Raw genomic sequence first — 26,585 nt, forward strand, 5'->3', positions numbered from 1 at the left:
CCTCCCCACCCCTATCCGCCTTTTGTAGGGACTGCTCTCTCCGCAACTCCCTCATCCACTCCACACTCCCCACTAACTTCACCACTCACGGCACCTTTCCCTGCAACCGCAGGAAGTGCTACATCTCCCCGCTAGCCTACCTTCAAGGCACAAAACAAACCTTTCATATCAGATAGGGGTTCATCTGCACATCTGTCAACTTGGTCTTCTGTAGCTGCTGCTCCCTATGTGGTTTCCTCTACATCGGTGAGACCAAGCGTAGACTCAGGGACCGCTTCGTACAGCATCTGCACTCTGTATGCAACAAGTGACAACATCTTCTGGTCGTCTACCACTTGAACTCCCCCTTCCACTCCCTGGGTGACATGTCCATTCTGGGCCTCCTCCAGTGTCACAATGACACCACTCGCAAACTGGAGGTGCTATACTTCATATTTTACCTCAGCAGCTTACAGGCTGATAGCCTAAACATGGAATTCACCAGCTTTAAAATCTCCCTACCCCCTGGCCTCATCCCACGTTCAACCCTCCCTCTTGTCCCCACCTCCTTGGCTTGACACAACTTGTCCATCCTCTCTCCCACCTATCCACTCCACCCATCCCACTGACCAATCCCCGCCTGCACTCACCTATCTTCCCCGACCCCATCCCTCCTCTCTCTATTCATGTCCCAGCTCCCTTCCCCTCGTCATTTCTGAAGAATGGTCCTGACCCGAAACGTCAACTTTCCTGCTCCTCTGATGCTGCCTGGCCTGCTGTGTTCCTCCAGCTCCACACTGTGTTATCTCTGACTCCAGCATATGCAGTTCTTGCTATCTCTGAGTGATTCAGAGGAACAAATCTGCAAGGAAAGTACACAGTGATACCAAGATTATAAGAGCTATTATAATGGGAGACTTTAATCACCAAACACAGACTGAGATACTGTCAGTGTAAGGGGCAGTGAGACGCAAATGTTCAGGAGAATTTCTTACAGCAGTGTGTGTACAGTCCAACAAGGAAGGACGCATTGTTAGATCTGGTTGAAAATGAGGTGGGCCAAGTGAAATTTAGTGTCAGTGGGGAACACTTAGGAGACAGTGAACATTGTATCATGAAGTTTAAGATGATGCTGGAGAATGACAACAGTCAATCCAGAGTTAGAAAAATCAATTAGCAGAGAGCTGACTTCAAAGGAGCAAAAACTCAGCAGGATTGATTGTAATGAAAGGTTAGTGTGTAGAACTATAACTGAGCAATTGGCTATCTTCAGACAAGAGATGGTTTGGGTATAGTCAAGATATATTCTTGCAAAAAGGAAAAGTTAGACAAAGAAATCCAGGGCTTCCTGGATGACAAATGAGACACAAACGAAGATATTAAAAAGTGTGCTTATGACAGATGTCCAGGTAGAAAAGGTAAATGAGAATCAAGATGAACAGAAAGTTCAGGTGAAAAAGCAAATTAGAGCAGCAAACAGGAATTATAATAAAAGATTAGCCGTCAACATAAGGAGGAAATTAAAGAGTGGTAAAAAGAGAAGTAAGGTTGATTTGGGCCCACATGGAGGTAGGGGTATGACTGAGGTATGAAATGAATACTTTGCATATGTCTTTACCAAGGATGTACATGTTACCTAGACGATGGTGGAGACTCTGTCATGAGAAGAGCTTAAAATTGAAAAGGAAGAAGAGTTGGACAGACTTTTGGTATTTACAGTTGACAAGGCAATGGGACTGGATGAGATGTAGAATCTTGGAACTGTTATGGCACATAGGCCATTAGGCCATGCAACAGGCTTGTGAGAAAAGTTATAGCTTGTGGGATAAAAGGGCAAGTAGCAATGTGGATACAAAATTAGCTGAGCCAATTTCCTGCTTTTTCCCCATATCCCTCCACACCACTTCTATCACACCAATGCTCTCTTGAATGCCTCAATTTAATCTGCTTCCCCCACATTTCCAGGCAGTGCATTCCACACCCTAACAACGTGTTGAGTCAAATGTTTCTCTTTCTCGCATCATTTTTGCTTTGTTTGCACATCATTTAAATCTATTCCTTCTTGTTCTTTCTTCTTTTATGAACAGGAACAGCTTCTCTCTATCTATTCTGTGCAGCCTGCTCATGATTTTGAAAACATCTGCGAGATCTCTTTTCAACCTTCTTCTCTCCAAGGACAACAGCCCCAACTTCTTCAATCTACCCTCTGTATTACTGGTCCAAGATGGCAGCAGAGTAGGACGCTCCAGTAAGACCCCTGCCCGCTTTAACTTCTTAAACTTACCTGGAGGGAATGGAGGATGGAGCTGACTCTGTGTCCAGTCGACGCAGGAGACCATACCAGTGCAGGCTGTGTGTCCTGGAGGCAGGTCGCGGGCCAGAGCCTGGAGAGGGAAGCAATCTGAGCCGACACCGGCCTGGGAGACGAGTCCTGGGAAACAAGTCACGGGCTGCAGCCTGGAGTGTGGAGGCAGTGAGGCTGTGTGTTCTGATGCCCGGTGGACATAGACTCCGTGAAAAGGACTATAATTTGTGTACTTTTTAAAAGATACTTTTTATTCTTATTCTGGACTTTGAGTAATTTGAAAACTTTTAAAAAACTTTGCTAGACTTTTTTTACTCTTTCAATTCTGTAACAAACACAAAGAATCTGTTCCTAGGTACAGTGTACCTAAGATAGTGCCAAAGTGGCAACATTACAACTTTCACTACCCACATCTGAGTGCATGTGACAATAAAGGCTATTCTATTCTACCCTCATAACTAAACTTTGTCATTCCTGGAACAATTTTTATACATCACTTCTGCATTTCTAATGTATTCATATCTTTCCTATAATATGGTGCCCATAACAGTACACAATATTTCACATGAAATCTACCACATGCCTTACATGAATTCAGCATCACCTCCCTGCCTTTGTACTCAACGCTCTATTAATATAGATTAACCATAAAGTATCCATTGAGCATGTGGCCAAGAATATTGAAGGGAGTGTGTAAATTTCAGGGGCACTGACCACAATCTTTCAGTCTTCTCCAGATTAAGAGGAGGTGCCACAGATTGAAGATTTGTAAACTTCATGCCCTTATTCAAACAAAGTTGAAAAGACAGCCCAACAATTACAGGCTACTCTGTTTAACTTGAATGGCCAGAAAGCTTCTGAAAACAAATCCTTGGGATATAAATAGTAGTCACATGGAAAAGGATGGACTGATTAGGAAAAGATTTCTAACTGGAAAATTGAATTTAACTAGCTTGCTAGGGATTTTTTGAAGAGGTAAGAAAAAGGATCAATGGGGGTGAAGTTGTTTATGTAGGGCATATGGACTACCAGAATTAATTTGATACAGTGCTATGCAACAGACTTGTGAGAAAAGTTATAGCTTGTGGAATAAAAGGGAAAGTAGAAATGTGAATACAAAATTAGCTGAGCGATAGGAATCAGATGGTAGCGATTAATGGATATTCTACCAGCTGGACGAAGTGAGGTTGTTGACTTGCTCGCCGAGCCGGCTTCTTTTTGTTCAGACATTTCATCACCATGCTAGGTGACATCATCAGTGAAGCCTCCGTTGAAGCGATGTTATTCTACTCCACTTGGAATTTATACTGTCCAGTCTGTTGTGGTGAGTACTGTCATTTCCGGTTTTGATCTGTATGGGTTTATATATGGGGTCCGATTTTAAATGTTTGTCGATTGAAGTATGGGTGGAGAAACATGCCTCTAGGAATTCCTGAGCATATCTATGTTTGGCTTGGGCTACTATGGTTACTTGGCCCCAGTTAAACTGATGGTCTTCATTGTCTGAATGTACAGATATTAAGGAGAGTTCATCATGTCGTTTTGTTGCTAGCTGATGTTCGTGTATTCTGATGGCTAGTTTCCTTCCAATCTGTCCAATGTAATAGCAAGGTGTAGAGCTGGATGAACACAGCAGGCCAAGCAGCATCAGAGGAGCAGGAAAGCCTGCTGTGTTCATCCAGCTCTACACCTTGCTATCTCAGATTCTCCAGCATCTCTGTCCAATGTAATGTTTGTGGCAGTAGTTGCATGGTATAGTGTAAACCACGTTCGTTCTGCACGTTGTGGGAATGAGGTCTTTAATCCTTGTAAGTGTTTGTCGTAAAGTGGCTGTGGGCCTGTGGGCCACCATGATTCCTAGTGGTCTTAGGAGTCTTGTTGTCAGTTCTGATATGTTCTTGATGTAGGGCAGTGTGGCCAGTGTGTTAGGTCGTACTGTGTCCTCCTGTTGTTGTCTATTTTTAGGCATGTGGATGAAGTTGTGGGGATATCCGTTTAAAGCGAGGATCTTGTATAAGTGTTCTTCCTCGTTCCTGGCATAGTTCTGGAGCGTTGCAGTGTGTCCTGGCCCGTTTAAATAGTGTCCTAATGCAGCTTTGTTTGTGGACATCGGGGTTGTTGCTGTGGAAGTTGAGGATTTGATCTATATGGGTTGCTTTTCTGTATGCTGAGGTTTGGAACTCCTTGTTTGTCAATCGTTCTACTTTAACATCCAGAAACTGAAATTGATCGTTGTTTTCTTCTTCCCTTGTGAATTTAATCCCTGTGAATACGCTGTTGATGAGATGGTGGGTCTCTTCTAATTTGTTGGGTTTAATAATGACAAATGTGTCATCTACGTACCAGATCCACAGTTTAGGTTGAATGTGGGGGAGGGTGGTGTGTTCTAGGCTTTGCACGACTGCTTCCGTGATGAGTCTTGAGATGGGTGACCCCATTGGTGTACCGTTAATCTGTTTGTATATTTGACCATTGAAGTCGAAGTGTGTGGTGAGGCAGAGGTCTCGTAATTTAAGTAGGTTGTCCTTGCCAATAGAGTTGCTGGTCTGCATTGCTGTTTCCTCTAGTAATGTTGCCACTGTTTCTTTGGCTATTGAGATGTCAACTGATGTGAATAAAGCTGTGACGTCAAAGGATACCATAATCTCGTCGTCGCTGATTTTTATGTTCTTGAGGGTTTCGAGGAAATCTTGGGTTGAGTGGATAGAATGGGGTGATCCGTCTACTAGGTGTAGGTCCTTGGCCAATTTGTGTGACGGTGTGCCTGGCAGGGAAACAATGGGTCTGAGAGGGATGTCTGGTTTATGTACTCAGAATACATGACCATCAGCTGGCAGCAAAACAACATGATGAACTCTCCTTAATATCTGTACATTCAGACAATGAAGGCCATCAGTTTAACTGGGACAAAGTAACCATAGTAGCCCAAGCCAAACATAGACCCATACGGGAATTCCTAGAGGCATGGTTCTCCACCCATACTTCAATCGACAAACATATGGAATTGGACCCTATATATAAACCCATACAGATCAAAACTGGAAATGACAGTACTCACCATAACGGACCAGACAGTATAAATTCCAAGCGGAGTAGAATAACATCGCTTCATCGGAGGCTCCACTGATGATGTCGCCTAGCATGGTGACGAAACGTCTGAACAAAAACAAGCCAGCTTGGCGAGCAAGTCAACAACCTCATCCACAGTCCGAGCTACAGATTTTTGCCAAAACTTTAAGCTGGACAAAGTGTTGTGGAGGAATTTGCTGGAGGTCAGTCTTGGGAGCTTTGCTTTTTCTGATGCATATCATCATCTGGATCTTGATGTGAAGGAAACAATTTCAAAGTTTGCAGGTAATAGAAAACTTCAATGTATTCTGAACTGTGAGGAAGACAGTGTAGAACCTTAAATGGACATAGGGAAGTGCAAGGTGCTGCATTTTGACAGGAAGAACATGAACAAATAATGGAAAATAAGGGGTACAATTCTAAAGTGAGTGCAGGGACAAAAGGGATGTGGGTATATAATGTGCACAGATCATTAAGAGTGGCAGGAGAGGGGAAAAAAAAAAAACAGTTGATAAAGTAAAAAGTATCCTGGGCTTTATTAATAGGGGCACAGAGTACAAGAGCAAGGAAGTGATGTTGAATTTGTATAAGATACTGGTTAGACATCAGACACAATGTTGTGTAGAGTTATGGGCACTATATTATAGGAAGGATGTGAATGCATTTGAGAGTGCACAAGAGATTGACAAGAATAGCTCTAAGGATGAGAATCTTCATTTGTGAGGAAAGATTGGAAGCGTCGAGATTGTTTGGAGAGAAGCCTAACAGGGTGTCTGATAGAGGTTTCAAAATCATCAGTAGGCTAGACAGAATAGATAGGAAGAATCTGATCCCACTCATAAGAAGATCAAGAATGAGGGGGCACGTATAAAATGATTTGCAAAAGAAACAAATGTGATGCAAGAGATACCTTTTCACACAACTAATGTTTCTTGAATGTACAACTGGAATGCATTTCCTGGAGGTGTAGTGCAGGCAGGTTCAACTGAGGCATTCAAGAGGGCACTGTATGATTATTTAAATAGAGGCAATGTGTAAGGAGATGGGGTGAAAGCAGGAGAATGGGACTAAGGCATGATGCTTATTTGGAAAACTGGAGTGCTCTCCAAGATTAAGTAATCCAGTTAACAAAGACTGGATTGACATCAATCCACAAAGAAAACATTATCTACTCAACTTTATTATGATTTGAACAATATACATTTACAGCAGTTTACTAGTGAAATAGTTGAAAGTTGAGCAATTTCCTTTATACAGAGGATCATTCAAAAATAGTTTTACCACAAGTGTATAAAGATAATGTAACAATTAATAAGGGATGGGATGTTTAAAAAAGGTAAGGATTTAGGAGAAGTAAACAACACTGGGATTTGAATAATTACTATTTAAATGTTAGCACTAATGCACAATGGGCCAAACGGTCACCATCTATGATATAATTTTTAGGATTTTGCAGAAAACATGTACAACTTAAATGGCAAAAGCCTGATTTAAAATAAATTTAAAAATAAGGTAATCTGATTTCCAATCCTAATAAAGTAACAAGATAAACATTGTGTATTGTGTTACTCAGAAGATATTTTCTTCAGTGTTCAAATATATTTAAACTCTTGTTGAGTTAACTCAAATAAAAATGCGTCTGGCAAATGAAGGTGATCCATTTTTTTTATTGTTGCCTGGTCATTTGCCAACTCAACCAAATAATTGACTATTCAAGTTAAATAAAAGTTCACATTTCACTTTCTCTCCAGGACTGCTCTACCCTTGAGGCAATAACTTTTGCTAGATCAGTGGCCCTCTGGTACTTCACTCAAATGGTAATATTTTTGGGTAGGAGCCCAGTAAATACAGGCAGATGTTCTTCAACTGCTAGCTCAGATTGGCTGTCTCAGCGCAGACCCAAGGTTTGAGGCTGGTGTTCATTTCACTCGCTGAACCACTGGGTTGGGATACAGCGGCTGAGTTGCAATGAAAAAAAGTTCCTGTAAGCTGCAAGTTTTAAGCAGTCAGCAGTGACAAGATTCCATTCTCCCTGTTTGCCTGGACTGGATTTAACTCTGGATCTGGGTTATATTACCCTCACCCTTCCAGTTAAGATTATTCCATAAATCTGTCTGATTCACAATTTATTATCTAGAAGTACCCTCCAATTCCATTAGCTTGAATTTACTCTCTTGCTAAAGTGTCACGTAAAATATCACTTGGAGGTGCAATAGCATATTTGGATTAAAAAACTAGGAATAAATTTGTCATTTTGGCCACCTCATAGCATAATTATTTCAGTTACTGTTTGGCTGAATATCTTCATGTGCTTTGTATTTTAATACAGAAAGTTGAGGCTTGGAGTCTAAAAAGTAATAAAGGTTAAATATTGAAATAGTTAGAGCTCACCTTGTATTTTAGCCTTGCGGTTAAATAAGAAACAAGAAAAATGTTATGATGGTTCAAAGATTTGACACTTATATGCCAGCTTGAAACTCTCTACTGGCTGCTTTCCTGTTTACTTGGCCAAGTTTCTAGATGAAGTTTAACTCAAATTGCGAAGGCCATTCAGTTATTCTTAAATGATCTACCCATAAAAATCAATCCCCTATCATGACATCAATTTGTTTCTTCAATGATTCCAGAAATCATCTTATGTTGATAACTGCCATAAATTGCTCATTTTCAAGTTGGCAGATCAGCAACGGGCCTCAATTATTTACAATCTGTATTAACAATGTACAGACAGAGAGGAATGTATCCAAGCTTGCAAATCATGCGGTACGAGTTGGGAATACAGGATGTGAGGAAGTCACAAAGAGGCTACAAATAGATATAGACAGATTAACTGAGCAGACAATAAGGTGATGGGCAAGTACAAGGAGTTTCCACTTTGACTGAAGGAATAGAAAAGCAAATTTATTTTAAAAATTGCAAACTTGTAAAGTCTTGGCTGCATCTGCACAAGGAAGATAAAGTATGCAGGTACAGCAAACAATTGAAATAATTGGCACAAAAATAAAATGGGAAAGGTAGCCTGACCCTGGCTAACAAAGGATATTAGGGACAATATTAGTTCCAAGGAAGCAGCATAGAAATCGATCAAAAAGTGCAACAGACCTGGGGATCTTGAACAGTTCAAACTTCAGCAAAGGTAAAAGGGACTGATTAAAAAGGGGGAAAGGTAGAATAGGAGAGTCAGTTTGTGGGGATCATAAAAACAGATTGTAAAAGTTTCTACAGGTATGTGAAGAGAAAAGGATTTGTAAAGACAAACGTAAGTTCTTTACAGTCAGAAATGGGTGAAGTTATAACGGGGAACAAGAGATAACAGACCAACAAAGAACATACTTTGGTTCTGTCTTCGCAATGGAAGGCATAAATAGTGTCCCGAAAATGTTGGGTAACACAGAGTCAAGTGAGCAGGAAGAACTAAAAGAAAGGAGTATTAACAGGGAAATGGTGTAGGGAAATTTGTGGGATTAAAGACCAAAAAGCCTGACAATCACCATCCCAGAGTACATAAGGAAGTGGTCCTAGAAATAGTGAATGCAGTGGTGGTCATCTTTTAAGATTTGAAAGACTCTGGAACAGTTCCTATGGATTGGAGGGTAGCTAATGTATCTCCACTATTTAAAAAAGTAGATAGAGAGAAAATGCAACTATCAACCAGTTAGAAACATAGAAGATAGGAGCCTGAGGTCATTCGGCCCTTCGAGTATGCTCCGCCAATCATCATGATCATGGCAGATCATCCAACTCAATAGCCTAATCCTGCTTCCTCCTCATAACCTTTTCGCTGCCTCTTGAGTACATTCAATGTTTTAGCATCAACCACTTCCTGTGGTAATGAAATCCACAGTCTCACCACGTTTTGGGTGAAGAAATGTCTCATCTCCATCCTAAATGGTCTACCCCAAATCCTCAGACTGTGACCCCTGGTCTGGACACAACCGCCATCAGGAACATCCTCCCTGCATCTACCCTGTCTAGTCCTGTTAGAATTTTATAAGTCTCTGAGATCCCCCTCATTTATCTGAACTCCAGCGAAACAATCCCTACCTAGTCAATCTCTCCTCATATGTCAATTCTGCCATCCCTGGAATCAGCCTGGTAAACCTTCATTGCACTCCCTCGAACACAACAGGATCCTTCCTCAGAAAAGGACATCAAAATTGCACACAATATTCCCCGTGTGGTCTCATCAAGGCCCTGTATACCTGCAACATATTCCTGCTCCTGTACTCAAAACCTCTCGTAATGAAGGCCAACATACCATTTGCCTTCTTTACTGCCTGCTGTACCTGCATACTTACCTTCAGCGACTGGTGCACAAGGACACTCAGGTCCCACTGCACACTCCCCTCTCCCAATTTACAGCCATTCAGGTAGTAATCTGCCTTCTTGTTTTTGCTTCCAAAGTGAATAACTTCACATTTATCCAAATTATTCTGCATCAGCCATTGATTTATCCACTCATCCAACGTGTCGAGATCATGCTGAAGGACCTCTGCATCCTCGTCAGTTTACCCTCCCACCTAACTTGATATCATCTACAAACTTTGAGGTGTTACATTTTGTTCCCTCATCCAAATCATTAACATATATTGTGAATAGCTGGGGTCCCAGCACCGATCCCTGTGGCATCCCACCAGTTACTGCCTACCAATTTGAAAAGGACCCATTAATTCTTAATCTTTGTTTCCTCTCTGTCAACCAGATTTCTATCCATCTCAATACACTTACCCCAATCCCACGCCCGTTAATCTTGCACGTTAATCTTGCACGTTAATCTCTTACGCGGGACATTGTCAAACACTTTCTGAAAATCCAAGTAAACTACATCAACTGGCTCCCCCTTGTCAACTCTACTAGTTACATCTTAGAATTCCGACAGATTTGTCAAGCATGATTTCTCCCTCATAAATTCATGCAGACTCTCTCTGATCCTGCCACTGTTTTCTGACTGATCCGCTATAAAGTCCTTGACAATGGATCGGAGAATTTTCCCCACTACCAACGTTAGGCTTACTGGTTTATAATTCCCGGTTTTTTCGTTACCTCCCTTTTTGAATTTTGTAGGGACTGTTCCAGAGTCTACAGAATCTGGAAGATGACCACCAATGCATCCACTATTTCTAGAGCCACTTCCTTAAGTACTCTAGGATGTAGATTATTAGGCCCTGGGGATTTATCCACCTTTAATCCCATCAAATTTTCCCCAGAAATACTGATAGCAATACCAATACTGATCTCCCTCGATTCTTCCCTCTCACTGAATCTTGCATTCTCCAACATTTCCGGTATCTGATTTGTGTCCTCTTTTGTGAAAACAGAACCAAAGTATGTATTCAGTTGCTCAGCCATTTCTTGGTCCCCTATTATACATTCCCCAGGTTCTCTATGTAGGGGACCTACATTTGCCTTGACCAATCTCATTCTCTTCACGTACCCATAGAAACTCTGTGTCAGTATTGTTGTTCCCTGCAAGCTTTCGTACTTTATTTTCCTCTTCTTAATCAATCCCTTGGTGCTTCTTTGCTAAATTCTAAACTGCTCACAATCCTCAGACATATTATTTTTCTTGGCCAATTTGTATGCTTCTTCCTTGGATCGGATACGATCTCTAATTGCCTTTGTAAGCCATGGATTGGCTCTCTTACCCATTTTGTTTTTCTGCCAGACAGGAATAAATAGTTTTTGCAGTTTCCCCCATGCATTCCTTCAATGTTTGCCATTGCCTATTCACTGTTGTCATCCTTTTAAGCAACTCTCCCCAATCTACCAAGGCCAACTCACACCTCATATCTTCATAGCTTACTTTATTAAGATTCAGCACCCTAGTCTCCGAATCAACTACCTCACTCTCCATCTTGATTAAAAAATTCTATCATGTTATGGTCACTCATCGCGAAGGGGTCTCGCACGGCTAGATTGGCAATGATTCCTTTCTCATTACGCAGTACCCAGTCTAAGATGGCCTGCTCTCCGATTTGTTCCTCCACATATTGGTCAAGAAAACCATCCTGTATACACTCCAGGAATTCCTCCTCTATGGCATTGTGGATAATATGATTTGCCCAATCTATGTGCAGACTAAAATCACCCATGATCACCTATATTCTCTTATCACATGCATCTCTAATTTCCTGTTTAATGCCATTCCCAACATCACCTCTGCAGTTTGGGGATCTATACGTGACACCATCAAATATTATTTGCCCCTTGGTATTTCTCAACTCTACCTATACAGACTCCACATTGTCAGAGCTAATATCTTTTCTCACTATTGTGTTAATTTCCTCTTTAACCAGCAATGTTGCTCTGCCACCTTTTCCTTTTTGCCTGTCCTTCCTAAGTACTGAATACCCTGAGTCATTCAGTTCCCATCCCTGGTCACCCTGCAGCCATGTCTCCCTAATCCCAATTGTATCGTACCTGTTCACATTTATCTGCGCGATTAGTTCATCCACTTTATTGCAGATGTTCTGCGCATTAAGGCACAAAGCCTTTAACATTGTCTTTTTAACATTGTTTGTCTTGCTCTTATTTTTCTCAATAGCCCTTTTAAATTTTGTCCTTGGTTTCTCTGCCTATCACTTTTATTATTCCCTTTCCTACCCTTTGTTTTTGACTTTGCTCCGTCCTTCTCTGACTCCCTACGTAGGTTCCCATCCCCCTGGCATATTAGTTAAAACCCTTCCCAACTGCTCTAGCAAACACTCCCCCTAGGACATCAGTACAAGTCCTGCCCAGGTGTAACCCGTCCAATTTGTACATCTCCTACCTCTCCCAAAACCTGTTCCAATGTCCCAGGAATCTGAAACCCTTCCCCAACATCTCCCTTTCAGCCATGTATTCATCTGATATATCCTGTCATTTCTGCTCTGACTAGCACGTGGCAGGTAGCGATCCTGAGATCACTACCTTTGAGGTCCAATCTTTGTAACTTTCTTCCTAGCTCCCTGTATTCTGCTTTTAGGACCTCATCCCTTTTTTTTAACGATGTGTACCATAGCCACTGGCTGTTCACCCTCCCACTTCAGAATGTCCTATACCTGCTCCGAGACATCCTTGACCCTAGCACCAGGGAGGCAACATACCATCCTGGTGTCTCGTTTGCAGCCACAGAAACGCCTGTCTATTCCCTTTACAATCAAATCCCCTATCACTGTTGCCCTGGCACACGTTTTACTCCTCCCCTCTGTAGCAGAACCAACCACGGTGCAACGAGTTTGGCTGCTGCTGCTTTCTCGAGAGGTCATCCCCCTCAACAGTACCCAACACAGTCTGTTTTTCAGGGGAATGGCCACAGGAGATTCCTGCACTACCTGCTTATCTCTCTTGCTCTGTCCCTTGACAACATTCCCTCCACAAACCACTGGTAGTGGTGACTGCACATACGCAAATTTCTTTTGCTGCAAAATATATTTTATTCAAAGAAGGAAATCTTTACGTACATACACAGTTAATGAAACCGTTCAGATCTATACTCTCTTTACTCAATAAAATAAACATTGGCGTTCACCTTTCTCTATGTTTACAATTAATCTCTCGCCATTTAGTTGAGGCATCAGGAGGGTGTAGTTACTGAATGGACCCCCGTTATGTTTGGCAGAAGGACCTTACACGGTGGTCTTTCCCCACTGAGCCTTGGTAGCAGCTGCCCCAAGCTTTACTGCATCCCACAGCACGTAGTCCTGGACCTTGGAATCTGCCAGTTTGCAACACTCAGTCAGGGTCAACTTTTTCAAGTTTCAGGCAGACCAAAGAGAGTCTTTCACCACAATGATGGTCCTCAAGGCACGGCAGATGTTTATCTCGGCGTGCGTCCCAAGGAACAGACGATAGAGCATGGAGTCCTGCATCACGGAGCTGCTTGGGATGAACTCGACAAAAACCACTGCATTTCTTTCCACCTTTCCTTTGCATAGGTGCATCCCAGAAGGAGGTGTGTCAGTCTCGTCCCCTCTGCAGCTGCTTCAAGGGCAGCGCGTGGTGGCACAGAGAGTCCAGGGATGCATAAAGGCACAGTCCTTCTCACCACCAGCCAAGCAATGTCCTGGTGCTTGTTGGAAAGCTCTGGTGATGAGGCATTCTGCAAAATGACTTTGGCAGTCTGCGCAGGGAACTGCTCAACAAGATCCACCCTTTCCTCTTCCTGAAGGGTCTTGAGGATGCTACATGCTGACCACTGCCTGATGGACTGGTGGTCATAGATGTTTTTCTTCACAAATTTCTCCACGAAGGACAGGTGATATGGGACGGTTCAAATGCTTGGAATGTTCCACGGTAACAAGGCCAGGCCTATCCTTCACAACACTGGGGACAGGTCGAACCTTAGTAAGTAGTGACACTTGGTGCTTGCATATCAAGGATCAATGCACAGCTTGATGCAGCCACACACAAAGGTGGCCATCAGGATGAGGGTAGCATTGGGTATATCTTTCTCCCCTTTGTCCAGTTCTTTACACATAATGTCCCTACGGACTCAGTCCATCTTTGACCTCCAAATGAAGTGAAAGATGGCCCGGGTGACTGCAGCAGCACAGGTTTGGGCAATAGGCCAGACCTGAGCCATGTACGACACCACACAGTACCTCACACCCGATGACCAGGTTTTTAACCTGCAATGGAGGGGGACCGGTCTGCCTAGTTTCTGCCTCACTTTGGTGACATGCTCATCCCAAACCAAATACCCAGCACCTTCAAGTGGTCTGTCCCGACGGTGAAGGGAATGAAGGATCAGTCTGCCCAGTTCCCAAAGAACATGGCCTCGCTCTTGCCCCTATTAACCTCAGCACCTGAGGCCAGTTCAAACTGGTCGCAGATGCTCATGAGGTCTGTGGACTGACAGCAGATCCAAGCAGAAAGTTACGACATCACCCACGTACAGGGAGGTTTGACCTGCAGGCCTCCACTGCTTGGAAGTCATCCCTCTCACGCTCGCATCCTTCCTGATGGATACCCCCAACTGCCAATCAGTGTCTTCGCAGCCCTCTGCTGTGACATCAGTAATGGGAAATGCTAGAACATAGAACATAACAGCGCAGTACAAGCCCTTCGGCCCTCGATGTTGCGCCGACCTGTGAAACCAATCTGAAGCCCATCTAACCTACACTATTCCATTATCATCCATATGTTTATCCAATGACCATTTAAATGCCCTGAAAGTTGGCGAGTCTACTACTGTTGCAGGCAGGGCATTCCACGCCCTTACTACTCTCTCAGTAAAGAACCTACCTCTGACATCTGTCCTGTGTCTATCACCCCTCAATTTAAAGCTATGTCCCCTCGTGCTAGCCTTCACCATCCGAGGAAAAAGGCTCTCACTGTCCACCCGATCTAATCCTCTGATCATCTTGTATGTCTCTATTAAGTCACCTCTTAACCTTCTTCTCTCTAACGAAAACAGCCGCAAGTCCCTCAGCCTTTCCTCATAAAACCTTCCCTCCATACCAGGCAACATCCTGGTAAATCTCCTCTGCACCCTTTCCAATGCTTCCATATCCTTCCTATAATGCGGCGACCAGAACTGTACGCAATACTCCAAGTGCGGCCGCACCAGAGTTTTGTACATCTGCAACATGACCTCATGGCTCTGAAACTGAATGCCTCTACCAATAAAACCTAACACACCGTACGCCTTCTTAACAACCCTATCAACCTGGGTGGCAACTTTCAGGGATCTATGCACATGGACACCGAGATCTCTCTGCTCATCCCCACTACCAAGAATCTTACCATTAGCCCAGTACTCTGTATTCCTGTTACTCCTTCCAAAGTGAATCACCTCACACTTTTCCGCATTAAACTCCATTTGTCACCTCTCAGCCCAGCTCTGCAGCTTATCTATGTCCCTCTGTAACCTGCAACATCCTTCTGCACTATCCACAACTCCACAGACTTTAGTGTCATCCGCAAATTTACTAACCCATCCTTCTACGCCCTCATCCAGGTCATTTATAAAAATGACAAACAGCAGTGGCCCCAAAACAGACCCTTGCGGTACACCACTAGTAACTGAACTCCAGGATGAACATTTCCCATCAACCACCACCCTCTGTCTTCTTACAGCTAGCCAATTTCTGATCCAAACCACTAAATCACCCTTAATCCCATGCCTCTGTATTTTCTGCAATAGCCTACCGTGGGGAACCTTATCAAACGCTTTACTGAAATCCATATACACCACATCAACCGCTTTACCCTCATCCACCTGCTTGGTCACCTTCTCAAAGAACTCAATAATGTTTTTGAGGCACGACCTACCCTTCACAAAACAGTTCATTCTGAAAGAATTAAGAGCAGGGCGCTTGTAAAAAGTGACAAGATTGGATCGAGTCAGCATAGATTTATTAAAGGGAAATCATACTTAGAACACAGAACATAGCACATTACAGCGCAGTACAGGCCCTTCGACCCTCGATGTTGTGCCGACCTGTGAAACCAATCTGAAGCCCATCTAACCTAAACTATTCCATTATCATCCATATGTTTATCCAATGACCATTTAAATGCCCTTAAAGTTGGCGAGTCTACTACATTTGCAGGCAGGGCATTCCACGCCCTTACTACTCTCTGGAGTAAAGAACCTACCTCCGACATCTGTCCTATATCTATCACCCCTCAATTTAAAGCTATGTCCCCTCATGCTAGCCATCACCATCCGAGGAAAAAGGCTCCCACTGTCCACCCTATCTAATCCTCTGATCATCTTGTACTTGACAAATCTAATGAAATGTTTTGAGGATGTCACTAGTACATGCAGGTGAGCTGGTGGAAGTGGTTTACTTGGAATTTCAGAAGGCTTTCAACAAGGTCCTGCATGAGAGATTAACATGCAAAATGAAAATGTATGGGATTGGGTCTAGTGCCGACATGTATAGAGAACTGATTGGACGATAGGGCAAAAAAAGAAAGAGTAGAAATAAGTGGGTCTTCTTCTGAGTGGCAGGCAGTGACTAGTGGGGTGCAGCAGGGTTCAATGCTTGGACTCCAACTATTCACAATATACATTAATTATTTAGATGAGGGAACCAAACGCAACATCTTCCAAGTTTGCAGACAAACAAGCCGGGGGAGAAGGTGAGATGTGAAGACGCAGCAGAGATGCTCAGGTGTGATTTGGACAAGTTGAACTGAGTGGGTAAATGCATGGCAGATGAAGTGCAATGTGGATAAAATGAGGCTATCCACTTTGGTAGCAAAAACAGGAAGGCAGATTTTCTGAATGACAATAGATTGAGAAAGAGGGAGCTTCAAACAAGACCCGGGTGTCCTTGTACAATGGTTGTTGAAAATAAGCATGCAGGTGCAGCAGGCAATGACAAAAACAAATGGCATGTTGGCCTGAGTGGGAGAATTAAAATACAGGAACAGGGATGTCTTGCTGCAATTGTACAGGGATTTAAGTGAGACCATACCTGGAGTATCACAAGTAGTTTGGTCTCCTTATCGGAGGAAAGCTGTTCTGGCTATGGAGGGAGAGCAAAGAAGGTTTACCAGAATGGTTCCTGGGATGGCAGGACTGATTATGAAGTGAGACTGGATCAGTTATAACTATATTCACTACAGTTTAAAAGAATGAAGGGGGATCCCATAGAAACCTATCAACAAGATAAAGGCAGGAAGGATGCTCCCAATATCCAGGGAGTCCGGAACCAGGAGTTGTACTCTTGGGATACAGGGTAGACCATTTAGAACTGAGATGTGGAGAAATTTCTTCACCAAGAGAATGGTGAGCCTGCGAAATTTTCTGCCACAGTTAGTTAGTGGTTGAGGCCAAAACATTGTACGTTTTCAAGGAAGAGACAGATATACTTCTTAGCACTAAGGAGACCAAAGGGTATTGCGAGAAAGTGGGAACAAGGTACCGAGTTGGATGATCAGCCATGAATGGTGGAGCAGGCTCAAAGGGATGAATGGCCTGTTCCTGCTCCTATTTTCTATGTTTATTTGCAATTAAGACAGCAAATAGCAGGTTGTACTTTGCTGAAAGTGGCCTGGAGTGCATCAGTGATATTCAGTAGATAAATAGAGGGGGCCTATTGGGGCACTGAAAAATTTTAATTTGGCTCCAAGAATAATTTTAAAAGGTATATTTATAGGTTCATTGTAAATTATTTCTTCTAAAGGCATTCAAGTTTGTAAAACACAAGATGACTGTTAAAATAAACACATTAGTAACTACACACAGTTAACTAATTGTTATCTAATCAAGCTTCGGTATGAAATACGCACAACCTCTTGATTTTACACAACTACCTCTCATTTAACATTAATGTGTTTCATGAATGCTTAATAACAACATACTAAACATAAGTCATTTTCTCATTAAGAAACATGTACCGTAGATCATGTTGTACAGGTTAGACTGGCATCTAAATCCACCCGCCATAAAAGATGACCCCAACTTTTCATCTCAATGATTCCGCATCTACTTGATACATCAGTAAACTTCATTTTTAGCTTCAACATGCTATACACAAGTACCATTGGTACCAATTTTTCATCCCCAGAAATGGATGTGCTACTTACAGCCATCATATAACTGGATGCGGAAGATCGTCAGCAGTTTAAGCACATCCATACAGAGCAGATCCCACATTGGGAATAACAAAGATAGCAACCACCTACCCGGTTCTGAGGAAGGGTCACCGAGCCCGAAACGTTAGCTCTGTTTTTCTCCTTCACAGGTGCTGTCAGACCTGCTGGGTTTTTCCAGCAACTTTGTTTTTGCACCTATTCTGGTAGTTCACTTTTATACTCAATGCATAAGTCGACCAACATTATGGGAGAAATTTTGAGATTTCAAATGTTGATTTACTACAATGAAATCTACGGTAATAGAGTGGGGTTGACAACTTGCAATTTTCACATTGGCCCTATAATTTGTTTACTAATATTTAAGTTATTACCTCTTTCAACTTAGCTTTTCCTTGCTGCTTACTGCCTCTTTCAAATTGATGCTTTCCTCCAAATTCCCATCCTTCTTGTTTGAGGCCTCTCATTTACTAGCCCTCCTGCTTGTCAGCTCCTTCCTCTCAATTTGCTGCTTTCATCCCTTGTATCAGTTCTACCTTTAGCTGTCATTAGTGTGAACCTTATTTTTCCTTCTTATCCACTCCTACATTTTATTCAAGTTAGAAGTTGCTGTTGTCCTTTACATATGCAAGTTGGGATGTCACTTCCTCAAGGTTGATCAGAAAAGATTTTTTGCGTATAAATCCATGTTGGTTTCACTTTAATATGGTTTCACAGAAGCTATTCGACAGAAACCACCCTAACACCCACAAATGAAGTTGCGTGAAAACGTTATTTAAATGGGCAACAACACAGTGCAGCAACACAGAACTACACCAAAAAGAAGAGTACCTTCTTAAAATATTAAAGGACAACAGATACCCGTACAGCTGGGTGAGAAGATGTCTATTACACGAACGACACCAGGAAGATACTACACGCCCCAACACACTCCTCACGCTACCTTACATCAAGAACACATCTGAACTGACCACAAGACTCCAACGACCACTGGGCAGCACAGTACCATACAAACCCACATCAACCCTATGTCAACTGCTAACCTGAGCTAAAGACCTGTTACCCACTACGGACAGGACCCAACGTCATGTACAAGATTCCCTGCAAAGCCTACGACAAACATTACATTGGACAGACAGGAAGGAAATTAGCCACAAGAGTACACAAACATCAACTAGCAACAAAAAGACACGACAATGCTCACTCACCTTCATCCACATGGATAAGGTAAACCACCAGTTTGATTGGGACAACACCAGGATCCTGGGACAGGCGAAGCACAGACAAGCACGGGAATTCCTAGAGGCCTGGTTCTCCACTAAAAAAGCCATCAACAAACACAGAGCTAGACCCTATATATACTCCACTGCGAAGGAAAACCGGAGGTGAGATAACCCAACTCAACGGACACCAGAGTTTAAATACTAGGTGGGAAAACAACAGCGCTTCATCAGAGGCTGCACTGATGATGTTACCCAAGAGGGTGATGAAACATCTGCGGAACAATGAACCAGCTTGGCGAACGAACCAACCACAATCCATTCTCAACAATACACCTGATAATCAATTCCATTACTTAACATACCGTTACAGTAATGTTCCTTTTGTATTCAAATTCAAAAATTCCTCAATGTTTCAAAGCTTTGTTAGAAAGGTCCAAAGTTTAGACTTGCAGAAGTCATAGTTTGAAGGAATTTGGTGTTTGAAGCTTATTTCTCTTGTGTATTTAAGATTTGAGCACAAGGATATAATGATGATACTGATTTTCTTTAACCAAAAATGTATTTAAATAATTGATTCATCAATGGATGAAAAATGTAAAAATTGTGCTCATCTTCCCAGTCACAACATTTCAAAGGGGGTTATTCCCAAATTCTGTGACAATGCCCATTAAAACATGCACTAATTTGGAATTTCACCTTTAAATCTTTTTGTTTTTGTAGTGTAAGCCCACAGCTTGTAATGACAATTACTGCACAAGCAAGGACATCAAAACGTACCAGTTAGGAAAGCATGGGTGAGGTGTGCAAGTCAGCTGCTGTCAACTGAAATCAGCTGTTCAGTTTAAATGAGTGGGAGCAGCACAGTGACACAGTGATACGTACTGCTGTCACACAGCACCAGGAAAACGGTTCGATTCCAGCCTGTGTGGAATTTGCACATTCTCCCCATATCTGCATGGGTTTCCACTGGATGCTCCAGTTTCCTCTCACAGTCCAAAGATGTGTATATTAGGTGGATTGTCTAAACTCCATGAGGAGTGAGTGTGCTGAATGCCAAGAAAAATCTTTGCCTGCATCAAATTGGCTGCTGAAGGATGAGAACTTGAACTGCCAAATAATGATGAACTTGTTTTTAATTCCTTTGATCCTTTTAAAATGTGTTGAAATATCAATTGCTGATTAGATAAACTGACTTGGAGAAATTATTGAAACAAATGACAGTAAAGAAGAAATTGAATTAACATACAAGGTGGCTTAAAGTGATTATTAAAGACAGCGACAACGATCTAACAGAATTAACCGGCTCGAAGGGTTGAATCTAAAATAGTTCCCTTCATCAAAGCAATGATGCTTAAATACATCATTTTATATCCATATACGAGGAAATTTGAACAGAAGGACAAACACAAATGATGAAAGATATGTGGCACCACAGACTGACATCTTTTTTAAAAAGTGCTCAATAAGAATAATTGTACAAGATTTTCATATCCACTAACAATTAAGCTTGCCATCTGTTTCCAAGCTCAGCAGCAAATACATCAGTGAGAAGGTAGTTTGTATTTTATGGATCCAAAACTTTGATATATTAAAAGTACAAAATTGAATAATTTTATCACGAGCGTGAATACGCTCAACATGTCATCATGGATTTATGTTTCAACAGCATGTTACAGGCTTTCAAAAACATCAATGTCTTGGTGGACAGGGAAATGCAATCATTTGGCATTTTGGAAAACTTCTGGAAAGGTTTCATCTCTGCCATTGATAGTTAAGATAAGACTGAAATGTGATATATGAAGTCGGGTGGATATTTGGCTTAAAAACAGAGGCTAGTCACAAACAGAGTTTTGTCAGATGGGAAGAAGAAAGTAGCCCACAGAATGGAAAGATAGCCACAAACTGGAACTCTATGAAATATTTGTGCTGGATAGATTCTTAATATTATAAAGTATTCATGTATTGGGGTCACATATTAAGACGAGACATGATCTAGTGGAAAAGGAAGTAAGATAAGATAGAAAGGCAGGTGGGACCGATCTATCAAAGTGGGACAGGGGTTTCATGCAGATATTTTTCTTGCTGCTCCCAGCAAACATTATTTGCCACATAATGAAAATGAATCCCGTGTAAGCATCAAAGTTCACCTTCAAGATATGCTATAGACTTACTAAGTCACTACCGTTCACTTAACTGAATTAAGTGCTGAAAGCAACAATTAACACAGAGGGATAATTACAACATTGCTGTACAATACTTGGCTTGGCATCAGGTTCTCTAAGTTACAAGACCATTGCCAAATATAAAGTGCTCTTATGCCACAAATTCATGCACACATAGAACTGGGCGCCAGTGCCCAAAAAACTAGGTGTTAACAAAACTGAGATCCATGGCTCTTACTATGGGCTGGATTCAAATTCAGGGCTAAAAACATTACATGATAGCCAGAATTAGCCAGTAGATATTGCTTTACCTTGATGTTTGGAGTGTATAAATTTCGTAAAGATGCTAATGCAGTGGATAGCCCTTCCGTGCTGTAAGATATCCACAACCCTTGGAGTATTGAGGAAGAAACACCAACTTTTTTGCTCAGACCCTTGAAGAGAAATAGTAAAAACAGTGAATTGCTTTTCCTGCCAGAAACAGAATATGATTATGTTAAATGTTCAAGTGCATTAAGGTTGAAAGGCTAAGTTACTCTTGCCTGGTTTGGGCATGTAGCAGTGTTAACTCCTTTGCACTTCGTATATGTTACGCAAACTTTGCCATCAGCTTCCAGCTGCATTGTACTCATCATAAAGAGCAATGATTGTTTATTTCTCCTAATCTATATTCTTCCTCCATCAAGCAGTCAATATCATACAAAAAACAAAATCCTAATATTAAGGAGATACAAATCCCCAAGGGAATATGGTTATAAAATATATTTAAACCATACAAGATCAAAAGAAACAGTGCCAATTATTTAAGCCTCTAATTTAGAACATAGAACAGTACAGCACAGTACAGGCCCTTCGGCCCACGATGTTGTGCCAAACTTTTACCATAATCCTAAGGTCTATCTAACCTCCACCCCTACCTTATACTATCATCCATATGCCTATCTAACAGCCGCTAATGTGGCCAACTCCACTACCCTCTCCGGCAATGCATTCCATGCCCCGACCACTCTCCGAGTAAAGAACCTACCTCTGATGTCTCCCCTCTTTCTACCTCCACTCACTTTAAAACTATGCCCCCTTGTAATAGCTACCTCCACCCTAGGAAAAAGTCTCTGGCTGTCCACCCTATCTATTCCTCTGATTATTTTGTACACCTCTATCAAGTCACCTCTCATCCTTCGTCGTTCTAAAGAGAAAAGCCCTAGCTCTATCAACCTTTCCTGATAAAGCCTTCCCTCCATTCCAGGCAACATCCTGGTAAATCTCCTGTGCACCTTTTCCAATGCCTCCACATCTTTCCTGTAATGAGATGACCAGAACTGGACACAATACTTCAGATGTGGCCAAACCAGGCATTTGTATGCCCTGAACACAAATGCTTCCACTTGTGAACTATTAATTGATTATGTTGACTCTTGCATTGTTCCCTTTATTGCACTGTTCCAAGGAATGACAGGATTTGACCTTTTTGACACAATGCATTCAGGACCTGACCACATTGTTAGGGGAAGACCTGGTGGAAAGACCTTTTCACAGAAAGGGAGGGGATATAATATGGATTGTGGTGGGTAGCAGTGCAAATACCATACAATGGCGTAGCAGCACTTCAATCTGCCAATACAAATAATTGTCTTTTTTTCACTTGTTTATTCGATGTGAGCAGTGATGGAAAGGCTAGCATTTGTTGCCCATCCCTAATTGCTCAAGACTTAGTTGCGAGTTACCTTTTTGGACCTTTACAGTCAATAATATGAACTATATTTTTCTTGCAGTTTGATATAATGGAGTGGATTGCTGGGCCACTTCAGAGGCAGTTAAGAGGCAACCTCATTGCTTCAAGTCTGGAGTCACATAGAGGCCAGAATAAGTAAGGACACTAGATTTACACCTGTTGAGACCTACATTATTGTATTTGCATTTTTGGTTTCGAACTGTGAGCTGAAGTTGAGAATTAAACTTTGAGCAGCAGCTTGCTTTGGAAAGGAGGGGGCAAAAAAATGGATGTTTGTTTACGGGAACTGGCTTGGAAACATACTTACAGGTTAACCAATTTCTTAAGACCACTTTTGCACTGGGATGTCCTGGGCTCAGGACTGGCAACTGGTTGGATGTTGAATTGGTTAATCAAGAGCAGATCGGTGCTGACCAGCCAATCATAGAGAATGTTGGTAAAAACAGAGGTTAGAAGAGTGAACCAGTTCTGATTTGAGTTGGTTTGATTTATTCGTGTCACATGTACCGAGGTACAGTGAAAACTGTTGTTTTACATGCTTTACAGGCAGATCATACTATACAAGTGCATCAGGGTAACAGAACAGAGTGCAGGATACAATGTTACAGCTGCTGAGAAGGTGTAGAGAGAGATCAACATTAACATTAAAGAGGTCCAATCAAAAGTCTGACAACAGCAGGGAAGAAGCTGCTCGTACATGTATATAAACTTTTATATCCTCTGCCTGATGGAAGAGGATATAACCAGAGTGGGAGGGGTTTTTGATTATGTTGGTTGCTTTCCCATTGCAGTGAGAAGTGCAGATCAAGTCAATGGATGGGAAGCTGGTTTGCCTGATAAACTGGGTTGTATTCATGACTCTCTAGTTCTGGCTGGGTTTTCGAAGCCATCGATGTGTTTTCAAAGAAAACTTCTGGATGGTGCTGCTGTGCTTTGCGCTCTCTCTCTCTCTGTTTGGTTTCACTACAGTTGTTAAATTGTTGATTGTTGTGATAAGAAGATAGTCCACTGTAAGAAGTGGCTCAATAATCCTGGAAGGCTACTAGATCTGTTTGCACGATTTGGTGACTTCAGAATTCAGGTAAGACCCACAGTTTACTTGCCCGTGAACAACTCCATTAACCAAGGATTTCTGAAGACCTGGTACCCATTGGCAAATTACAATCCTTTATTTTCTTTCTTTTAGTTTATCCCTTAACTATGTCTGTCGGTGTGAGAATGGGGCATTCTGGTTAAAGAAGATTGGGCTTAGATCATAGCTACCAAGCACATTGCCTTGCTATTCACCCATATTCTGCTAAAGTTACATTATTAATAATATATTGTTAACTTTTGTTTAAGTTATAAGCTTGGTGTGTGGTATCTGTTATTCCTCCGTCTGGTTAGGAACAACTGAACAATTGAAGGTTATTCAATGTTTTCCTTTTAGAGTATTGTGAATCCAGGGAAAGGGAGGCTGACTTGGTTTGGGTTGGCTTGATGTCCTCAATGTCAACACCTGAAGCTCACTAAAGGTAATCTAGTAATTTCATATTTATTATGATTAGACCAGCATCTTATCTCAGATTTATTAATTGAATTTGAATTCTGCAAGCTGTTTTGGGCAGGGACGGAGTGGATTTGAACTCATTCCTGAATATTAATCTGGGTTTCTATGCTATTTGGTCCCATATCAGCTGTATCTTGAAAATATCAGTTATTCTCTGGACATTCACATCATGCACACACAACAGTGATGTAACATGACCTCTTCAAACCTGTTTCATACAGAGCCAAATACCTTGAATATGTGAGCTTTAAGGATGTGGTGTCCCAGCTCAATGGTCTGTTGGCGGTTTAGTTTGTTTTCTTGTCGAGAGAACCAAAATGCCAGTAACGTATGGCCACTCCTAAGTGGAAAAACAGAACTAATTTCAAAATGATAAACTATGATATTCTTTACATAGACTGGATACAAGATTACATTACTCGTAATATTTCCTTCTCTGTTCCAGAAGAGTCCTGCTCCAAACATAACACAAAGAAATGATGACATCCTCCAGGAAAAGAACACAGTCACCAAGCATACTAATGCTTGGGTAAGTGAGCGAACCTTGATGAACAATATGGTTGCAGTCTGATGATGACCTTTCCTTGGTGCCACAGATAGCTAAGCAATCAGATCACCGGTATAGGTGAATTTTTAGCTGGGGCTGCTGACAATATATTGATGATCTTTGCAAATGAAGACAGATTTAGATGTGGAAATGAAGAAAGGTTTTCTGAAAAACTGGTGGAGTGATCTTTTAGAATGGACAATGTACTTGAATAAAATGTGCCAAGATATGTGGAAATTAGGGAAGCAAGGATGAGTGTTCAGGAAATAGGTAGGGAGGGGGTCTGTAAATGTCAATTATGTCAAAAATGTCAATCGTTGCATCATGGCCAAGAAATATGGGCGGCACAGTGGCTCAGTGGTTAGCACTGCTGCCTCACAGCACCAGGGACCCGGGTTCGATTCCAGCCTCGGGCGACTGTGTGTGGAGTGTGCACATTCTCCCTGTGTCTGCGTGGGTTTCCTCCGGGTGCTCCGGTTTCCTCTCACAGTCCAAAGATGTGCAGGTTAGGTGAATTGGCCATGCTAAATTGCCCATAGGGATGTGTAGGTTAGGTGGATTATAGAGGGGGATGAGTCGGGGTGGGATGCTCTGAGGTTCGGTGTGGATTTGTTGGTCCGAAGGGCCTGTTTCCACACTGATTCTATTCTTCTATATAAAAAAAAATTCATTTTAGGAGTAGGGTAAACCCAAATTCTGCTTTGTCTATAAAGGCACCCAAGGAAATCATAACCAATTGGCTTTTTTGCCACATGGTGCTGCTAAAAGAATGATTTAAAACTTAAGTTTGTTTTCTACAGAAGTGATTTACTTTGTTTTTTCAAGATCACAAAGAATATTGACATTATCCAGTCACGTTATTCACAGTGAATGCTTACTCAGTACATCAGAAAATGATACACACATGAAAAAGCAATTTAAGCCAATAATTAAAATGGTGTGGTTTTGTGCTTTTTGTGTAAAAGTACTAATTATTTGAACTAGCAGTGACACATCAGTAAGTTTTAGTATTTCAGTCTAGCTCATTAAACTCTAAAACAACTCAATTTTGGAAGGGAGCAATCTACAAGTCCACTCTTCACTAGATGTACTCTCAGTTAAATAACAGCACTGAGCCTGGTCTGTGAAGCACTAATACACAAAAGCTTTCAAATTAGAATACCAGGAGTGAGGAGATGAACTAGGAAACGTGGAGCTATTTCATTCTGTTAGATTGTAAATATTCAACAAATTTAAGATAACAATAAAATGGCACACAAACTTGTTTCTTAGAACGATAAACATTAAAAATGTACATGTAGTAAAACTTAACCATATTTTCCTCATGGAACCTGGGAGGCTGATGTGATAAATTAAAATTACCAATCAACAAAAACAAAACTGACAATGAGTTAGAGATAGTAGGAACTGCAGATGCTGGAGAATCCGAGACAACAAGGTGCAGGGCTGGATGAACACAGCAGGCCAAGCAGCCCTGCACCTTGTTGTCTC

The 26,585-nt window shown here is 41.8% G+C and overlaps 1 protein-coding gene across 7 annotated transcripts in view; it reads right to left on the minus strand.

The window, feature by feature from the left end:
* The window catches only part of tanc2a (tetratricopeptide repeat, ankyrin repeat and coiled-coil containing 2a), a 754,278-nt gene that overhangs the window by 79,687 nt on the left and 648,006 nt on the right, over positions 1-26,585 (minus strand). For all 7 annotated transcript variants that reach the window (XM_048614640.1, XM_048614638.1, XM_048614637.1 and 4 more), the window contains 2 exons: positions 24,779-24,887; positions 21,578-21,700 (listed from right to left, as the gene is read on the minus strand). In XM_048614640.1, coding sequence (XP_048470597.1) covers positions 21,578-21,700; positions 24,779-24,887 — 232 coding nt within the window. The remainder of the gene's footprint in view (positions 1-21,577; positions 21,701-24,778; positions 24,888-26,585) is intronic.

The sequence above is a fragment of the Rhincodon typus genome, chromosome 30 (genome assembly GCF_021869965.1).
Source record: "Rhincodon typus isolate 14 chromosome 30, sRhiTyp1.1, whole genome shotgun sequence".
NCBI lineage: Eukaryota > Metazoa > Chordata > Chondrichthyes > Orectolobiformes > Rhincodontidae > Rhincodon > Rhincodon typus.